We start from the raw sequence: 16,680 nt of genomic DNA, 5'->3' as shown, positions 1-16,680 counted from the left end.
GAATTTCTAGTTTTTAGTTTTGAAAGTATAAAAGGTAATTGCATTGGCAGTATGCTTGGGATCATAGTCTTTACATGTTCTAAGGTTATGAGGCGCATTCCTGAACTTGAGCGGTCTGAAGATGTTTCCATGTGCCATCACTAGTTCATAAGCATTAAAGATGAGTGAGACGGTCTCTGTGGCAGCCACACAGATCCAGGTCACAAATACCTCCACCACCATGGGAGCAGATGAGGTGGTATGCTTTAGACTTTGGTCATCCTGTTTTTGTGGTCAGTGGGTTGAATCTTGCAGTGTAGCCTATTTATTACTGTTCATTAAGTGATTTGTTTAAACACAGCAGTAATCACAAATACCTGTGAAGCCCTATATCTCAAACACCACAGTTCTTTGAAATGCTTTAAAATGCCCTTTATTAAAATGAAAAAAAGAAGAGAAAGAAGAATTTGCAAAATATGTCTCTGGAAGGCACTGTATGCCAATTAATGCATTTCTAATCCATTTCTGCATGGTGGTATGCGGGTGACAGCATATACACACAGTGTTTTTAGGACATAATCTTTCACCAGTAAAAATACATAAAATAAAATAAAGCTGTAACATAATGTATAATAATAATAATAATAATATAATAATACATCTGGATCTCAGACAAGGTGAGGTTTAAAAAAAATAGAGACCTGGAGAATATGGCAATATATTCTCCAGGGAATATGGGAATATATTAAAAATGTTGCTATTACAAATATAAATCACAAATGTGCTGTCTTTAAGTGTCGTCTTAGTCAAATATTGTAGCATTTTAATGCTTGCTTTGACTTTATTTTGGTATTAACAAAATCCTAAAACAGATATTAAACAATCTGAGAAGGTGATTATGTTTAATATAGTTGAAAAACAATATTTACTTCAAAGCTTTCTACAAAGGCCAGGAAAATTTCAGTGCATAGTACAAGGTCACATACCTTAAATGTTCCTTACAAACTCATAAATAGAAATATGGAATCTGAAAAAGTATCAGATAACAAGTGTCTATCAGTTAACAAGTTGTCTAACAGAAACTGTTACAAATGAATATATATTCTCAGCAAACCACAAATAAACCATGCCAAATTACAAACAATTCCAGAGACGGGATAAACAATCACACCTAGGTTACACTCAACAGTGTAAGACGTCCTATACAGCTATACCAGAATATTGCAATGAATAAAAACGATTTTGCATAGAGTCATAAACACCCTTCACAGACACTTCTGTGAAGAGCTGAACATTATACACCGAACGTCACATTCAAGGCACCTCAGCAAAAGGCACATCTAGTCTCAGGTCTCAGCTGGAACATTCACATTTCTTAAGTCCAGTTCAAAGGACAATTAAAAAGACAGTACATAGCATTCCTAACAAAGCTAGAACCCATACTATACAGCACTGCTGATAAACACATTAGTTTATAGCTAATACAAAAGTTAGAATCATTTCTATTTATGAAGCCCTTTTAAAAGGTAGACAGAGAACGCGAAACAGTATGTACAGTACAGTTTGATCGTATCAGAGATTTTGATTCAGTGACAGAGCTGCTACGGCAAGCTATAAGCATCCCCTGCAGGATCTGGACTCTGGAACAAGTCTCGGACAATGATCTCGCTCACTGAAAAGATGAGGGGGGAAAAAGACAGTTGTTAGAAGCAAACTTTTTATTCCATTTTCATGATTGTCATGATGACAAAAGTAAAGTTCATGAGATAAAAGTATATAAACACGGCACACCACTTTCAGGAACTATTGCTCACTCTTTCCTAAAATCTACACTTTAACTATTTTCGTATTGATTTTAAAATTCACAACATGGCTTTTTGACAGACTCTCTACAAAATGCTTCTGCTTTATTAACCAGAAAGGTCCCTTGGGTCCTTTGGTTGTTCTCGTTTAACAGTTCCTCAAACCAGGACAAAAATGTTTGATAATGCTTTCAGCTCCAAATCACTGGAACATCTCTAAACACAATGCAAAACATGTATTTATTCAGTATGTAGTGTTTATGTTCAATTTTAGTTGAACATATATATTATTACTCTGTAAATCTAGTTTTATTTGACATAATACTTGAATCTTAATTTGATAATTAAAGTATTCTTACTTTTCTATGATTTATTTTATTTGATCTTACTATCCATCTTTTGTGTTTTGTTAGTACAGTTTTGTTATATTTTGTTATACTATTATAATAGAATAATAATAGAAAAGTGCTATATAAAAACAGTTTGACTAACTGGGCCTGCAAATGCGGATTTAAAAACAGGCCAACATCTGCAACCTTTTTTATGGTGCTTATTTTAAAATGCTCTTAATGGCAGTCACTAAACCAAAGTCTATGGCAGCTAGGAATTTTTAGTATTTACACGCTCAGTTGAAATCTGAAAATTTAAGACTGAGCTTAAACTATGTGTGGAAAACTGGCACATAGAGTTTTGATGTTCTTTTTTTTCTATTTATTTATTTTTGTAGTATTGTAGGACCATCTGAGGGCAGTGTTGTGCCTGCAGTTGGACCCAGCTGGTTATCTCTGTAGGTCTTCCTGTAGTTCTGTGTAAGCACAAGCCTGTATATTACCATACAATCACGACTTATATATGTAGTGTAAAAACACAACCACGTTAATGTTTTTTTTTTTTAACTGCAATACAGTCATATTTACACAGTCTCCTCATTTCAATAGCTCAACTCACAAAAGTCTATTTTTAACATGAAACAAACACCTACACAGAATGGGCAAGTGTGTGTATATCTGTCTGTCCAATATCAGATTATTTTCCATCAACACGTTACTGACGTTTGTTCAACTGAAAACCTTCTCTAAAAATAAAGCATTTCAATTATATCATGAAAATTATAATACATTAATTAGTATGGTAAATACACTTCCAGCAATAGCCAGTGTGCATCTTCAGCACGGTTTGTTGCAGAGAAAAGACAACACACATGCAGGGTTACACTCCTGGCAATGAAAGGCACTATGATGAGGAACAACAGTACTCAGTCATCAGGGGGGCATAGCAGTCCACTGCACCTGTCCTCTCCAACACACAAAAGTGGAGCTGAGACATGGTGGCGAAAGGCCAGGTTGGGTGGGTGTATGCGCTCTTTCGCGAACACAAAAGCAGGGTAGGGAGTACGAGAACACATTTAAGAAAATAGTGGATACCCCAGTCCAAATGTAGTCATTTTAATCCAAGGTCACATTTCAGACGAACTGATGCCACTCCGATCTAACTTAGGTCTGAATATCTTTCACAGTAAATGTGCCGTTTCATTAAAGCACACAACTTAGGAAGGCAACAATATAAACAAAAGGTCAAACCCCCTGAATGCCATTTGTTTGTCAGACGATCCAGTAGGATGCCAAGATCCTCTGCTATGTAAGGATTTCATTTAATGCTAAGTGCAGGAACGTCTTGTATGAACCATGCATGTCTATCACTACAGTGGCTTAACAGCTGTGCACTGGTAACTACAGAAGATTAAGCTCCACAGTATATTTAGCTCGCTCACTGACTCTGATGCAATGCTACGTACAAGCCCGTATCCTCTTTCCCACCCTGCTGCAGGACTACAGACTATAATTAGGCCCAAAGCAAACAGGTTTCCAAAAACTGGGGGGTGGTAACTCCTGGTCTTTGCTTGAGCGTAAACAAAAGTCACAAGCATATGGCTTGTGTTTTTGACTGCATACAGTGAGTTAGCAATTGTGGTCTTAATGAGCTGTCACAATAAATGCATCTGCACCAGGGGTGATACGATAAAAATACACTCCTGTATATACCTGTATATACCTATATGCCTAACGGGCTCTACACATGCTAGGACCGTGACGTGTTTGCTTTAGATCTTATACTGGCAGTCCGGCTTCCGGCTTGTTCAACTTAACCCGGTGCTGCACAGACTGACTGCCTGACTGGCTTGATCCGGTGCATGCCGACTAGTTTTCTCGCCCGACCTGCATCGGAGCCATTGGCGTTATAGTAAATATGAGCTCCCGACTTGGAAGTTGCACATGAACACCCCCTCAAGTCGTAGTTTCTAGTGGGAAATTCTGAGATTACGAGTTAAGGTGACCTTCAAGCTCTTGACATGGCAGAGAGGACAGATTCATGTCTGTTAATGGTTGTTATATGGTTGCTATATGTCCTTCTATCCATAACAAATGGACTACTTTAATAGTTATCATTAGCCGTCATTTTTCATGTTGCTCTCACAACAGAACACTTGTGCTTGACGTGCTCGTAATTCCGACCTCACAAGTGGGAAGCAGGCTCTTCCAACTAGCAAGTGCACACAACATTAATATCCTCATTGGCTAGAAGCTCTGCGAAGACTAAAACATTACTTAAACTATTAAAATGTTCAACTCTCTGGTTATAATTATACATTTTATATATAAGCAGCTACAACATTAAACCAACATTACACTGATCAGCCATAACATTAGAATCACCAACTTGTTTCTTCATTTCTTGGTATCTGTTATACCGGCGAATAACACCGGAACCTGATCTGTCGGTATACAAGAACCCAGAAGACATGCCACAATATATGTGACCATTTGAGGCACCTCTGAAGGTGTCCCGTAGTATCTGTCAGCAAGATATTAACAGCAGGTCCTGTAAGCTTTAAGGTGGGTCCTCACCCACCTCAAAAAAACCCAGTCTGCCATATGGTGGGTAGTGGTGTTACCCAATTCTCTTAACAGGTCACCATTTGTTACTATAAATAAAGTTCATAAAGACTCTTACCGTCATCAAGAGTTATATCCTGTAGCCCAATGGACTGGAAAGTAAGCTCCTTCTCCTCAGGTTCCTGTTTAATGTTAGGCACCTCTCCATCCTTGTGATCTTGTGAACCTCCAGGACCTGAAGAGGTCTTGGGTCCACCTTCCCCTGATGCCAGAACGGAGAGTGTTTTGGTAGTTTTTGGATCTATAAGGGTTAAGGTGGAGGTAGAAGGCACTATGGTAGAAGCTAAAGGCTGCTGGGTGACCGGCGACTCCAGAGAGACAGATGACTTCGGCAGCCCTGGCAGGTCCACAGGGTCATTGCTAGACCTATGGTGATTGGGGCTACTTAGGTCAGGCTGGCTTGAACCTGAGGTAGGGCTTAGGTAACCTTCGTTATTTCTCGGAGAAGAAAACTGATTCACAGGACCAGCACCTCCAGAAGAGGTGTGTTGTCCAATGCTCAGTAGAGATGCTGCATGCTCAGACATTAGAGGTGACAATTTGCCTCCACTGACGACGTCTCCATGAAGATTGGGCTGCCCGTTGTAGGATATGTTCTGTTGAGGTCCCTGGTATGAGGGCTTGGAGAAATCCAAAGACGGTGAGTGGAATATGGAGTGAAGCCCAGGTCCAGTACTGTTACCATCTGGAGGGTAATGCCGGTTGAGATATGAGGAACCCAGTGGAGAGTAGCTAAGCTGGGTTGAAGATGGAACACAAACTGGGCCTCCAGAGTAGAGCCACTGCTCCAGAGGGTGGACCTGGTCGGAGGGCAGTTGGGCCTCAGTGCTGATGAACTGTGCCGGGTCAATGACAGCATCATCTCCAACACTGTCAAATTCCCGCTTTACTTGCACTGCTTGAAAGGGCAAAGTTCAGTTAGTCATCTTGCCCTTCTAAGTACAGTTTTTTTACCAAGTAGTACCATTTTAATTCTAAAGGTCCAAATGGCTTCTGTTATGAGTGTATTTTTAATAGACCAGATTTGTAAAATACATCAGCATTTATTATGATGAGGAAGAGGAAATTGTGGAACGATAACACTTTTGCTAAATAATAAATGTGGATTACCAGAGCTTACAGTTTCCACAAAATCTGCCACTACCACCCTCTTTTCATGTTAGCCAATAATAAGCCACACTGTTAAGCAACAAACTCTGCACTGACAAACCTGATGATAAATGTCTTGTTAAGAATCCAATGCAGATTTAATGTTTGAATATTTTTTTCATAATGTTGTCCAAACATGCACATTCTTACAGACGAGTTTTGGTGATCCTACACTCACACAGGCTATTCAACCTATTCAATTAATAACTCATAAATTCTCATTTGTTTGGGTTGAGCATCATAACAAACATCACAACGGCCACCATTTCCTGACAGTGTTCAGTATATAAACCCTTTGAGTATGTGGTATGGTAAAATTAAATGTATTCAGTCAACAGCCATGCTAAAAGCTATATCTGCAGCAATATGTGTTAACCAAGCCCTCTGTTGAAAACCACAAAACTACAAAGCTGACTATGAAACCGACAGCAAGTCAACCATATGCTCTCACAAGCTAAATAGGAAACCTTACTGGCTGTATCATTTAGGGGCTCTTTACCTGAGACGTAGGTGAAGCGCTGAGTAGGGCTCCGCTTTCTCTTGCCATTGCTGATGTAAAACTGTACCTGGGTGGAGGATGCCAAGATCCTCTTATGATAAGGAGGGATCTTTACCACAATGCTCATCTACAAAGATCAATAGCCATAATTAAAAATCCATAAACACTCCAATTCTTATCATCATATCTAAAAACAAAAAGTCATTACACACTATATGGACAAAAGTATTGGGAAACCTGCTTACTCAATGTTTTTTTTTTTTTTTTTAAAGTTTATCCTGCTTTTGTTGGAGTAATCTATGTCAGTAATTGGTGCAACCTAAAGTAACAGAATGTATTCATTAAAAGTAGTGTCTAAAAACATTTGGACATATAGTGTAGATAGATTGTATACACTGTATTTACTGAAAGATGAAAAGAAATCAAGGAACAAATTAAAATAGAGCCTTACATCTTTACTCTTTTCACAAACTGTTTTTGCATCCACCTCCCACTGAGTTTTGCCATCTGGAATAGGGCAAAAGCTTTAGTTTGAAACCAGCACTTGAATGAAGCAGAAATTTAAGATGCGAGTTTAAGATGTAACAGTTTAAGAAGACAATGTGTGGATGCCTCTTACCAGGGCCTTTTTCTAGGAAGATGACCTTTGACTCTGGAGTGATGTTTGGGCCTGTGATCAGCATCTCCTGTCCCCCAGTCACAGAGCCACATGTAGGGGTGAAGTGCTCTATCTGAGGGAGCTCCTGGGCTGACCGCTGGGCTGAAGCATGAAGGAAGTCAGCAACAAGTGAGTGGAAGATTACACCCACCTTCCTTACACAAGGATTGTATTATTTACATTATTACTCGTGCTATTACATAGATGTTATTTTGGACTGGGGAAGCCTTACATGTATTGTTGCTGTCACACAAAACTCTGCACCTTAATTTTTGACATAAAGTAAATCTGACAGTTGTTCTTTACATACATAATACAGTACATAATTCATGATGAACTGAGCAATAAAAATGCTCCAAATTTAATAAAATATTCTTACACTGACTTAAAGAAGTTGACATTTTGGAGACCCAGTTTTTTGTGTGACACTGACGATATAGTGACTGATAATCATCTCAATATTCGCCCAATGATGCAATATGCAAATTACAGCTAAGATCTTTAATTATCTTCAATGAGAATTCTGCCCAACATCAGATGTGCCAGAAGTCTTGGGGGATTTCCTAGGGTGTTTTGGTATACTCACAGCACTCTATCGGTACAGAGGCCGCCTGCAATGACAGCATTTTTCCATTGGCCTGAGGAATATGCACACGAAACACAATTCGCACACGCGTGTTCTTGCGCCCGATGTCTGTCTCTCCCTTCCGCAGCTCGATGTCAGAGTTTCTGAGCTTCAGGATGCCGGCACAGTCAATGCTTCAAGGCAAAAATAATATCAGTGGCCAAACATTGAATGGAGAATGATCATACTGGCCTAAGAAATAGCACAGGCTGCACACAGAGACAGTACCTCATATGGACAAGTGGTATTTTGAAGCATTTTATTTTAGGTCTGTCATAAATATGGCATATTTTCCATTCGTACATGCCATGCTATTGATCTAAGGGGGAAAAACTAGAGAAATATCTCTCCTCACTATAAATCACTTATACCAAACATCCTATTTTAGATCTTTGCAAGGCAGGCTCAATGTAAATCATTATAGTGTATGACATGTACCTGGCAGACATGCTATTTTCAGTGAGCAGGGGAATTTCGAGAATTTTGGTGCTGCCAATCAGCATCTCCTGGCTTGGAGTGGCGACCGTTTTGCCGGTAATCCTATGCACCTGATAGAATGCGTGAGGCCGCACGTGACGATCATCTGCCGTTCCTATGAACATCTGTACGTTGACTGATTTCTCACTGTAACCAATAAGCTGTGAACATAAAGGAGGAAAATAACAGAAAACATGATTCATTTTGACCATGCGAGTGCTAAAACAAATCAAAATGAGGTTAATAATCAACATTAAAACTGCCCAAATTAGAGTTGCTCTGATGCCTGAAGCTGTGGGATAGTGTTACGAATGAGCATTTGAGGGGAAAACAAACAAAAAAAAAAGCAGCTTATCTAAGGCCTCATCTGTTCCACTACTGGTAAGAATTGGTTCTTAGGTAACAAGAGTAAATAAACTGGACAACAAATGCAATATTAGCACTTCTTAGGAACAGGTTAAAAATAGCTGAACTAGAGTACACCAGAGAGTGTATGTGTGTGTGTGGTTCAGTGACTCATTATGTAGCGCCCGAGCATTGCTCAAAGGTGTGAATAAGCACAATAGGAAAAAGTAAGACAAAGCAAACGTCTATAATTGGGAACTTGCATACAGAAACTCTTCCCCACCAGTGTAACGAACTAACGCAGATCTGATATTTCTGGTGGTATTGTAAGAGGAAGTCACAGTCAACTATCTGACAGTGATAAAATGAATGCTCTTGACTGTAATTAAATTCAAGTTCCATCTTGCATGCTATGCACTAAAGTTTACTCTTCTGTGAAACTGCATCAAGTTTGTGAAAAGGTTTTCCTTTCTCTTGTAACATTTATGTACATACAATACATTTATTAAACACCCTGAAGATACATTACTCACACACTAGCAATCAAAAATATTTTGGTTTCAACGTCACCACTACACACTCAACTCAGCACACTGTAAGAGTTTTCACCATTAAACCATTTGCAGACCATTTCTTTGACCTAAAGGCAGACGTTAGTTGCCAATAGCAGCACTACTAATCTAGTGCCCTATACTGGAATACGGCCTCTTTCCACATGGCGAAGTAGGACAAGCAAGAATCATATTTGCATATATTTGCAAATATTTACGTACAGTGCTCTGCACAGTGTTTGGTCACAGGAAATAAAGACAGCCTCTGAAAGATGAATTAGTGCATTATCTGGTGTGAGGGTAGCCACTTCATGCCCTCAGGTTATGTGGAGTGAGGTTTTTGTTTTTTTTGTGGGATGTGGGGGGGGGAAGAGATATACCTTTACAACAGGATGCCTTCCACAGGCTGATTTTATTGCTCCTCGACTGCCCTCCGTTTCATAATGCGCTCTGTGGTGGGACTTGGGCTGTATTTCCAACTTTAGCTCACACTGCCCAAACTGACTAGGCAGAGGGCTGTCCAGCGGGGGTAAAGATGTGGACCTAAAAGACAGACAAACAGAAGACGACTGAGCTGCAAAACCTCATTCTTGATGTTTACCACAATGCTGCATTGCTGTTATTTGTTTGTAGGTTTTTCTAAACATTTGAAATGCTATTCTTTGTATTTTGTGATAACTCCATGATCGACCAATAGAAACCAATAGAAAAAAAAGTTTGTTTTATAAAATAATTTTCCTTCTAATGTTTTCAAATGATCGATTTAACAAGAATATCAGGAATAACAGGAATTACATTTTTACCCAGTTAAGACCATCCAATAAATTGGTCTATTCATTCCTCATAATGCTAAAGGTCAGTTTCCCAGAGCAGGACTGAACCTAGTCATGGACTATGCCTTCCATTCTGAAAGCTGTTTAGTCCAGGAGTTGGCTCAGTCCCAGTGGATTCAGCCCTAATTGTAATCGTAAAATAAATCGAACATGTAAAACCTAACTCCAATTCTGGTCTTAACCCTAAAATTATTAATAATCTACCAGACAGTTTGTTAACAATAAAAACTAAAAGGTTGTACTGCCCAATAAGATCTTCTGTCCTACATAAATTAGTTCATCCCAATTTAACACATTAACAATTCCCATATTTTCACATGCTCTCAGCTTTGTTTAGATGCATCCAGGATGTTAAATTAGGGCTGGGACTAAACTCTGCTGGGTGAATAGATTACCAGTTAAGCGGTTAATACAAGAATTTAAAAAGCTTTTGTCCTCTACCTGAATAAAGGAGTTTGTGTTTGTTTAGGTTTTCCCCATGCAAAGGCTGGAGGAACGGATAAGAAGTGTTCCATTATGTCCTCTTTCTTCAGGGTGGGCAGCGACACTTCTATGCTGGAATCCAGAGACGGAGATATAAGGCTGTGGTCTTCTAACCCTGAATCCCCCTGCCCAGGAAGCAGGCATGTAGGCTCCTGAGTGTGGTAAGTCCTTCTGGTTTTTGTGGGGATGTCCATCTCAGATGCTTGGAAGCAGGCGACCATCGCTGATGGGCTGCCCAACCAGCTATCTTCAGTGACGCTGCCCCGTGGAGAGTGAGACGGACTCGGGCAGGGAGAGAGATGAGGCGAGGATGACCCCGGCACGGCCTCGGCACTGGAATACGGCCTCTTTCCACATGGCGAAGTAGGACGAGAGGAAGGCCTGGAGGACGAGGTGGAACGTGGCTGTGGGCTCAGCCAGGTTTCTTCAGTAACGCTGGCACGTGGTGACTGGTAGGGTGACTGGTGTGGCGATAGTGAACGGGCGTAGAGACGCTGCTGTAGCTGCTGCTGCTGTTGTTGCTGCTGCTGTTGCTGCTGCTGCTGTTGCTGCTGCTGCTGTTGCTGGTATCTAAACCAAGACTCTTCACTGTACGCACAGCTTGGTGAGCCGAAGGGTGACACCATTGGAGATACCTGTGGGGATGCCTGAGGTGACGTGAGGGGAGAAGGCAGAGGAGAACCCAGAGGTGACATGAGTGGCGAACCCAAGCGGACACGGGCTGCCGCTTCATTCAGCTCCGCCTCCACATCATCATAAATGTGGGAGAAAGACTCGCAGGAGGAGGCATCTGAGAGCCAGCTGCGGGACGACAGGCTGCTGCAGGGACTCGGGCACAGCGCATCCCTGTAGGATGCGTCCAGAGGCAGATACAGCTGATCGCGGGACACCACAGGTGCAGAAGCTCCTTGCTGCTCCAGACCCACCCCATCCTGGACAGCACTCAGGGGGTCATGCTGGCAGCTGGCTGGGATGGAGGTGATCTGGATGCTAGGACAATCGAACACACGGCTGGGGGAATCCACAGCGCTGTAGCTGGAACTGGGAGCAGCACAGCTAGAGGGAAGGGGGCCAGTCTGTGAACCTGGAGGCTGCTGGACAAAAGGCTGCCCCTGGAACGCAGGCAGGGGGTAGCAAGAGGCCCCATTATCTGCTCTCACACCTACAGCTAAAAAGAAAAAAAGAGGCATAAATAGAACCATTCCATGCTTTTAAAATTAGTGCATCTGTTATGGGGTACAGGCTACATTGACAATTCATTTACATAACGCTATGGAGAGGATTTCAGTAAGGCAGTCTTAAAATAAGCAATTTACTTCATAATTTACTTCACAATTTACTTCTGCTGCATCTATAGCATCTAGTCAATTACTTGGTGAGATAATCTTACCATGTTTTAATAAGGTAACTTATTTATAACACATTTTTAATGCAAACCAACGTTTTAACAGGTTTTATTTTCATTCACCAAGTTCAAGGCAACTGATGTAATGTAAATGTAAAAAGGGTATGCTACAGATGCTGTGTTACTTTAAGGTTAGGTGTAACACATAATGTAATGTAACACGTAATGTTCTAAACATAAATAGCAGGTCAAATGGGCATTCTATCAAGAGCGTCGCTCATTAAGTCAATCGAGACAACCAAGCAAACTCAATACTGTCAACAGTGCAACAGCAGCACTATAAATAACCACACAACCAAACACAGGATGCTGGGCGAGAAGACAGAAAAACTTCATGATCAGACTGATATGCTGTAGAGGAAGGAGTAGTGAGAAAATACTCAGATCAGATCTGTTACACCAAGGAGAATCTACTTTAGAAACAGAAGTAATACTATTTATGTATAGTTATTTTTTATATGTGATTATAGATAGATAGTAATATCTTTTTTTAAACAGTGACATTTTTTGTCATTTGGCCTCTGCATCATGTTAAGTCCACTGAGCTGATGTACAATCAGGATGTAACTGAGCATACAATTCAAAGAGGTTTAACAAAAACATTGCATTAACTATTAACCATTTTCACATAATCCGTCCATTTTCACTTGCTCAAACTAACAATTTTAAAATATAAATATTATTTTTAATAATACTTAAATGTAGCGTAACATTTAAAAAAACGTATTAATAGTTTTTAAAATTAATAATATAATTAATTAATTAAATATATCCAAATACTTTCCCATTCTGAGTACTGTGATTTTTACTCAAAATATGCTTCACTATTTAATTAAAATTAAAAGACTAATTACACTCTTTGTAATAATTGCACAAAGAGTTTTTTATTACACGATTCACTAATAAAAGCATATTGTTACCATGATAACAAAATGTATCACGATACAATAAAATATTGTTATATTGCCCAGCTCTACTTAGTAGTTAATCCTCTGCAGCCAATGACTGCCTGAAGTCTGAAACCCATGGACATTACCAAATGCTGAGTCTTGTCCTTTGAGATGCTTTGCTAGGCCTTTTCTGCAGCCGCCCTCAGGTGCTGCTTGTTTGTAGGACTTCATGCCTTCAGATTTGTCTTCAGTAGGTGAAAAGCTGCTTAATTGCACTGAGGTCAGGTGACTGACTCAGCCTTTCAAGAAAATTCAATTTCTCTGCCTTAAGAAGCTATCGAGTGTCTTTACATTTGTACTGTTAAGCACCATCCTATAATTTCTGCTGCATTTCCTGATCTAAACAGATGACTGATTAATTACAGCAAAAGGTAAAGCTCTATACACTTCAGAATTCATCCTGCTACCTACTTTCTATAAGCAGTCACATCATGAGAAAACACCAGTGACTCAGTTCCACTGGCAGCCATACATGACCAAGCTGTAACAGTGCCTCCATCATGTTTAATAGATAATGTGATATGCTTCAGATCATGAACTCTTGCCTTCCTTCTGCATACTAACCAAGCTAACCTTTTGTTTTACCTCTCCGGTCTAAATTATGTTCCAGGCTCCAGGCTTTTTAAAGAGTTTTCTATCAGTCTAATATGACCTTTACGTTCTGAAGTGTTGTCAGTGGTTTGCATCTTGCAGTAAACCCTCACAAAGGCCTCTCTCAATTGTAGACTTTAACAATGATACGCCTACCTCCCAGAGTGTTTCAGAATTGACTAGATGTTTGGAAGGAGCTTTTCTTCACCAAAGAAAGAACTGCGGTCATCCATAGTTTTCTGTGGTCTTTAGAGCCTTTTGGTGTTGCTGAGCTCACCAGTGCATTCATTCTTTTTGAGAATGTACCAAATTGTTTCCGCTAGCTCTCTTAAAAGTTTATTTAAAGCCTCCTTCACTTGCATAGACATCTCCTTGGGGCGAATACTGAGAGGTGAACAGCTAATAAAGGCGAATTAAAATTAACTCCAGGCATTTTATCTCATTATTTTGTCATAAAACAATTTGAGAAGAGGCCACACCTGGACATGAAACTGCTTATTAGGCAATTGTCTGATTACTTTTTTAGCTTGTTAAAATAGAGGGATTATGTGGAAATGACTGTAATTCCTAAATGGTTAATGCAATATGAAATATAATACAATAACCCCTTTAATAAAACCTGTAATCTTACACTTCACTACTGATTGCTTCATTTCAATCCACAGGTGTCACTGTCCAAAAATGTATGGACCTGCCTATGCATGTAAGGTTTGGGAACCCCTGATCTAATTATAAGTGGCATAAGTTAAAGATTATCTTTTATCTTTTGCCATTTCAAAAAACAAACATTTGGACACCCTGCATGGTCAGTACCAGGAATTTTTGCTAACTTGCAGAAGGCCTCTAGTTCTGTGAGACTCATGAGCCATCTTGCACGCACTGCACTTTTGAGGTCTATCCACAGATCTTTGATGTTGTTTGCAGATGGTGTGAAGTTTGCTTCCAGAGTCATCTGGCTTTTAATTGAATCCATTCTTCCCTCCACCAGTAAAATGTTCCCAGTGTTCCTATTATACACCCATACTCGAGTGTGCTCAATCTTCCTGAGGGTCTTTTGCAGTCAGGTCCAACAGGGGTTTTGATTTGCCTTTCTAACAATTCTACGAGACATTCTCTCTCAATGTTTTCTTGGTCATTCCAGACATCAACTTGATCTTGGCCTGTTAACTGTGATTTCCTAAATGGTGGTGTCCACCATTGTCCACTAGACAGCTGCTTAGAGCAACAAGGTTTGAGGAGACAGGGCATCTATAAAGCTTTGAAATTTGCATCACCTGACCTTTCCTAATGATGACCGTGAATAAGCCAAAGCCCTAACAAGCTCATTAAGGTCTGAGAGCTTGGGAAAAGTTATTCCAAAGCTCAAATCTTTTGGGGTGCTAAAACATTTGCATGCTGCTGCTTTTCTTTTTTCACTCCACAATTGTATGAAACAAAAATTCTACAATAATCTTGACTGAAATGTTGGCTACTGGAATTCAGTAGGAGTTTGTCGTCTAGTCACTGTATTAGATCATACGGTTTTGACCAGGGGTGCCTAAACATACATACCATAGCCTTACAATGTACAGATGTGCACTGCACAACTGCCAGATTATGTTAAAAGTCAAAAACAGCAGCAAAAATGGACATGTTTTACAATAACTGCATTACTATCACTCTGATAGGCTGATAATGTTATTTATAACAGGATACGATATTTTATTGTATCCTGATAAATTTTGTTGTTGATACACAATATGCTTTTCTTAGAGCAGCATATTTTCAATACAAATCAAGGTATTAAATATGGGAGTATTTGAATATGGGTGTTTTTATTTTTAAGAATATGTCTCTACTGGTGCGTTTTGCCTGTGATCACATGTATTACGATATATATTGTGTATCGTGAGACTGTCTGTAAATATCATGATATAATATTTTCACCATATCGCCCACCTCTAGTGTCTGGTTTCTAACAGAGCTGGCATCAATACAGACAACCTGAATCGGAAGTACAAGTGGGCTACAAACTACAAAGCTGATTGTGAACTTGTTTGTGTACTGAGGTACAGTAAGGGTGTTGTGATTGGTCCAAAATCATTCAAAAGCGTTTATGCGTTTCTTAGGGCTGATAAAAAATATCTTTCACCTTTTTTTTTCATTCTGTAATTAAATACAATCACTTAAAATCAAATAATAAAAAGTCAGGTGAATTACAATAGAGTTTCTACTATTGGTAGGCAGTGTGTATTTCAGTAGGTCAGGAAGTCACGTTTATTCAGTACTCTGATGGTACAGCATTTTAAATAGGATAAAGGTTTCTGAAGAAATGAAATCTGACACTTTGTGTGTGTGTGTGTGTGTGTGTGTGTGTGTGTGTGTGTGTGTGTGTAATGTAATGTATGAGCCGTGGTCTCTTAAACATACACAGATGAGCAGCTATACTGGCACATAAACAGACTTCTCACGCCTTAAGACTCTGTTAGGCAGGTAACTCAAGCCCAGAGGCAAGCCTGACCAAAAGGACAAGAGCCGAGGGACATCCCTGGAGAGCCAGCCTCGGGTGTGGGATCATGTCAGGCTATCTGGTTAACAGAGAAACGCTATTTCTCCTCAGTCTCCCTCAGTCGTATGAGTCGTATGAACTCTTGGCAGGCAGGAACAAAGGAAGTCAGAAAAGTGCAGCGGCAGCAGCAGCGTTTGCAGAAAACTGCTCAGTGCGGTGTTCAGCGTGGAGCCAGACTGATAGCTAGCTAGGACTTTTACAACTATTTCACTGACCTGTGTGGCCTAACGACGTCAGCTGAGTGTCCTCCCCAAACATAAGTCTGAAATCGAGCTCCTCGCTGCCGCCGTAGTTTGCGGTGGTCATCGCATGTAGGGAGGTCAGACTCACGCAAGAAGGCTCTCTTCAAAACCAGCACCAAAACAAACCGCCTAATCGACTCTCCGTCGCATAGTTTGCTCGACGTCAACTTTTTTTCTTTTTTCTTCTTTCTAAAGTGCAGTTCAGGACTACAGGGCAGACATGGTGCCAGCGTGAAAACCCGGAACACACTCCTCCTCCTCCTCCTCCTCCCCAGCGCCTCCTCTGAGGGAGCTCAACCGCATCTGCTGGAGCCTTTCGCTTTCACACACACACACCTCCGCTGCTGTTGCTGCTGTTGCTGCAGCAGCTGTCGTCCATTTGGTCAGTCGATGTAGAAAATCTCACGCTTGCTTTCGGGAGCAGCACACTTTTCACCGTGACGTGAGCAAAACTTCAGCGACACACAACACACTTGTCGTTGAGCGCGCGACTCCAGACGTGACGTCAGCGCGCTTGACAGACAGCGCTCGGAAGGAAACGCGCGACCTCTAGCAACTTTCCTTATCGACAAGAAGACGTGGAGGCAAA

General features: G+C 40.4%; 1 protein-coding gene across 2 annotated transcripts; it reads right to left on the bottom strand.

Annotated features, from left to right (window-relative positions):
• Nucleotides 1–396: 396 nt before the first annotated feature.
• On the bottom strand, nt 397–16,353 carry nfatc3b (nuclear factor of activated T cells 3b). 2 transcript variants are annotated; one of them, XM_072670200.1, is made up of 10 exons: nt 16,065–16,353; nt 10,314–11,523; nt 9,420–9,582; nt 8,105–8,304; nt 7,628–7,800; nt 7,003–7,143; nt 6,835–6,890; nt 6,384–6,510; nt 4,794–5,633; nt 397–1,651 (listed from the first exon to the last, which is right to left on the bottom strand). In XM_072670200.1, the coding sequence occupies exons 1-10, from the start codon at nt 16,153–16,155 to the stop codon at nt 1,581–1,583; spliced, it is 3,072 nt and encodes a 1,023-aa protein (XP_072526301.1). In that variant the 5' UTR covers nt 16,156–16,353; the 3' UTR covers nt 397–1,580. The 2 variants fall into 2 exon arrangements, with proteins under 2 accessions (XP_072526301.1, XP_072526310.1); XM_072670209.1 differs by having other exon boundaries at nt 4,794–5,630.
• Between the last annotated feature and the right edge of the window lie 327 nt (nt 16,354–16,680).

Source organism: Salminus brasiliensis, chromosome 2 (assembly GCF_030463535.1).
Source record: "Salminus brasiliensis chromosome 2, fSalBra1.hap2, whole genome shotgun sequence".
Taxonomy (NCBI): domain Eukaryota; kingdom Metazoa; phylum Chordata; class Actinopteri; order Characiformes; family Bryconidae; genus Salminus; species Salminus brasiliensis.
Note: the sequence above shows the minus strand (reverse complement) of the source record. Positions and strands in the feature narration are given on the sequence as shown.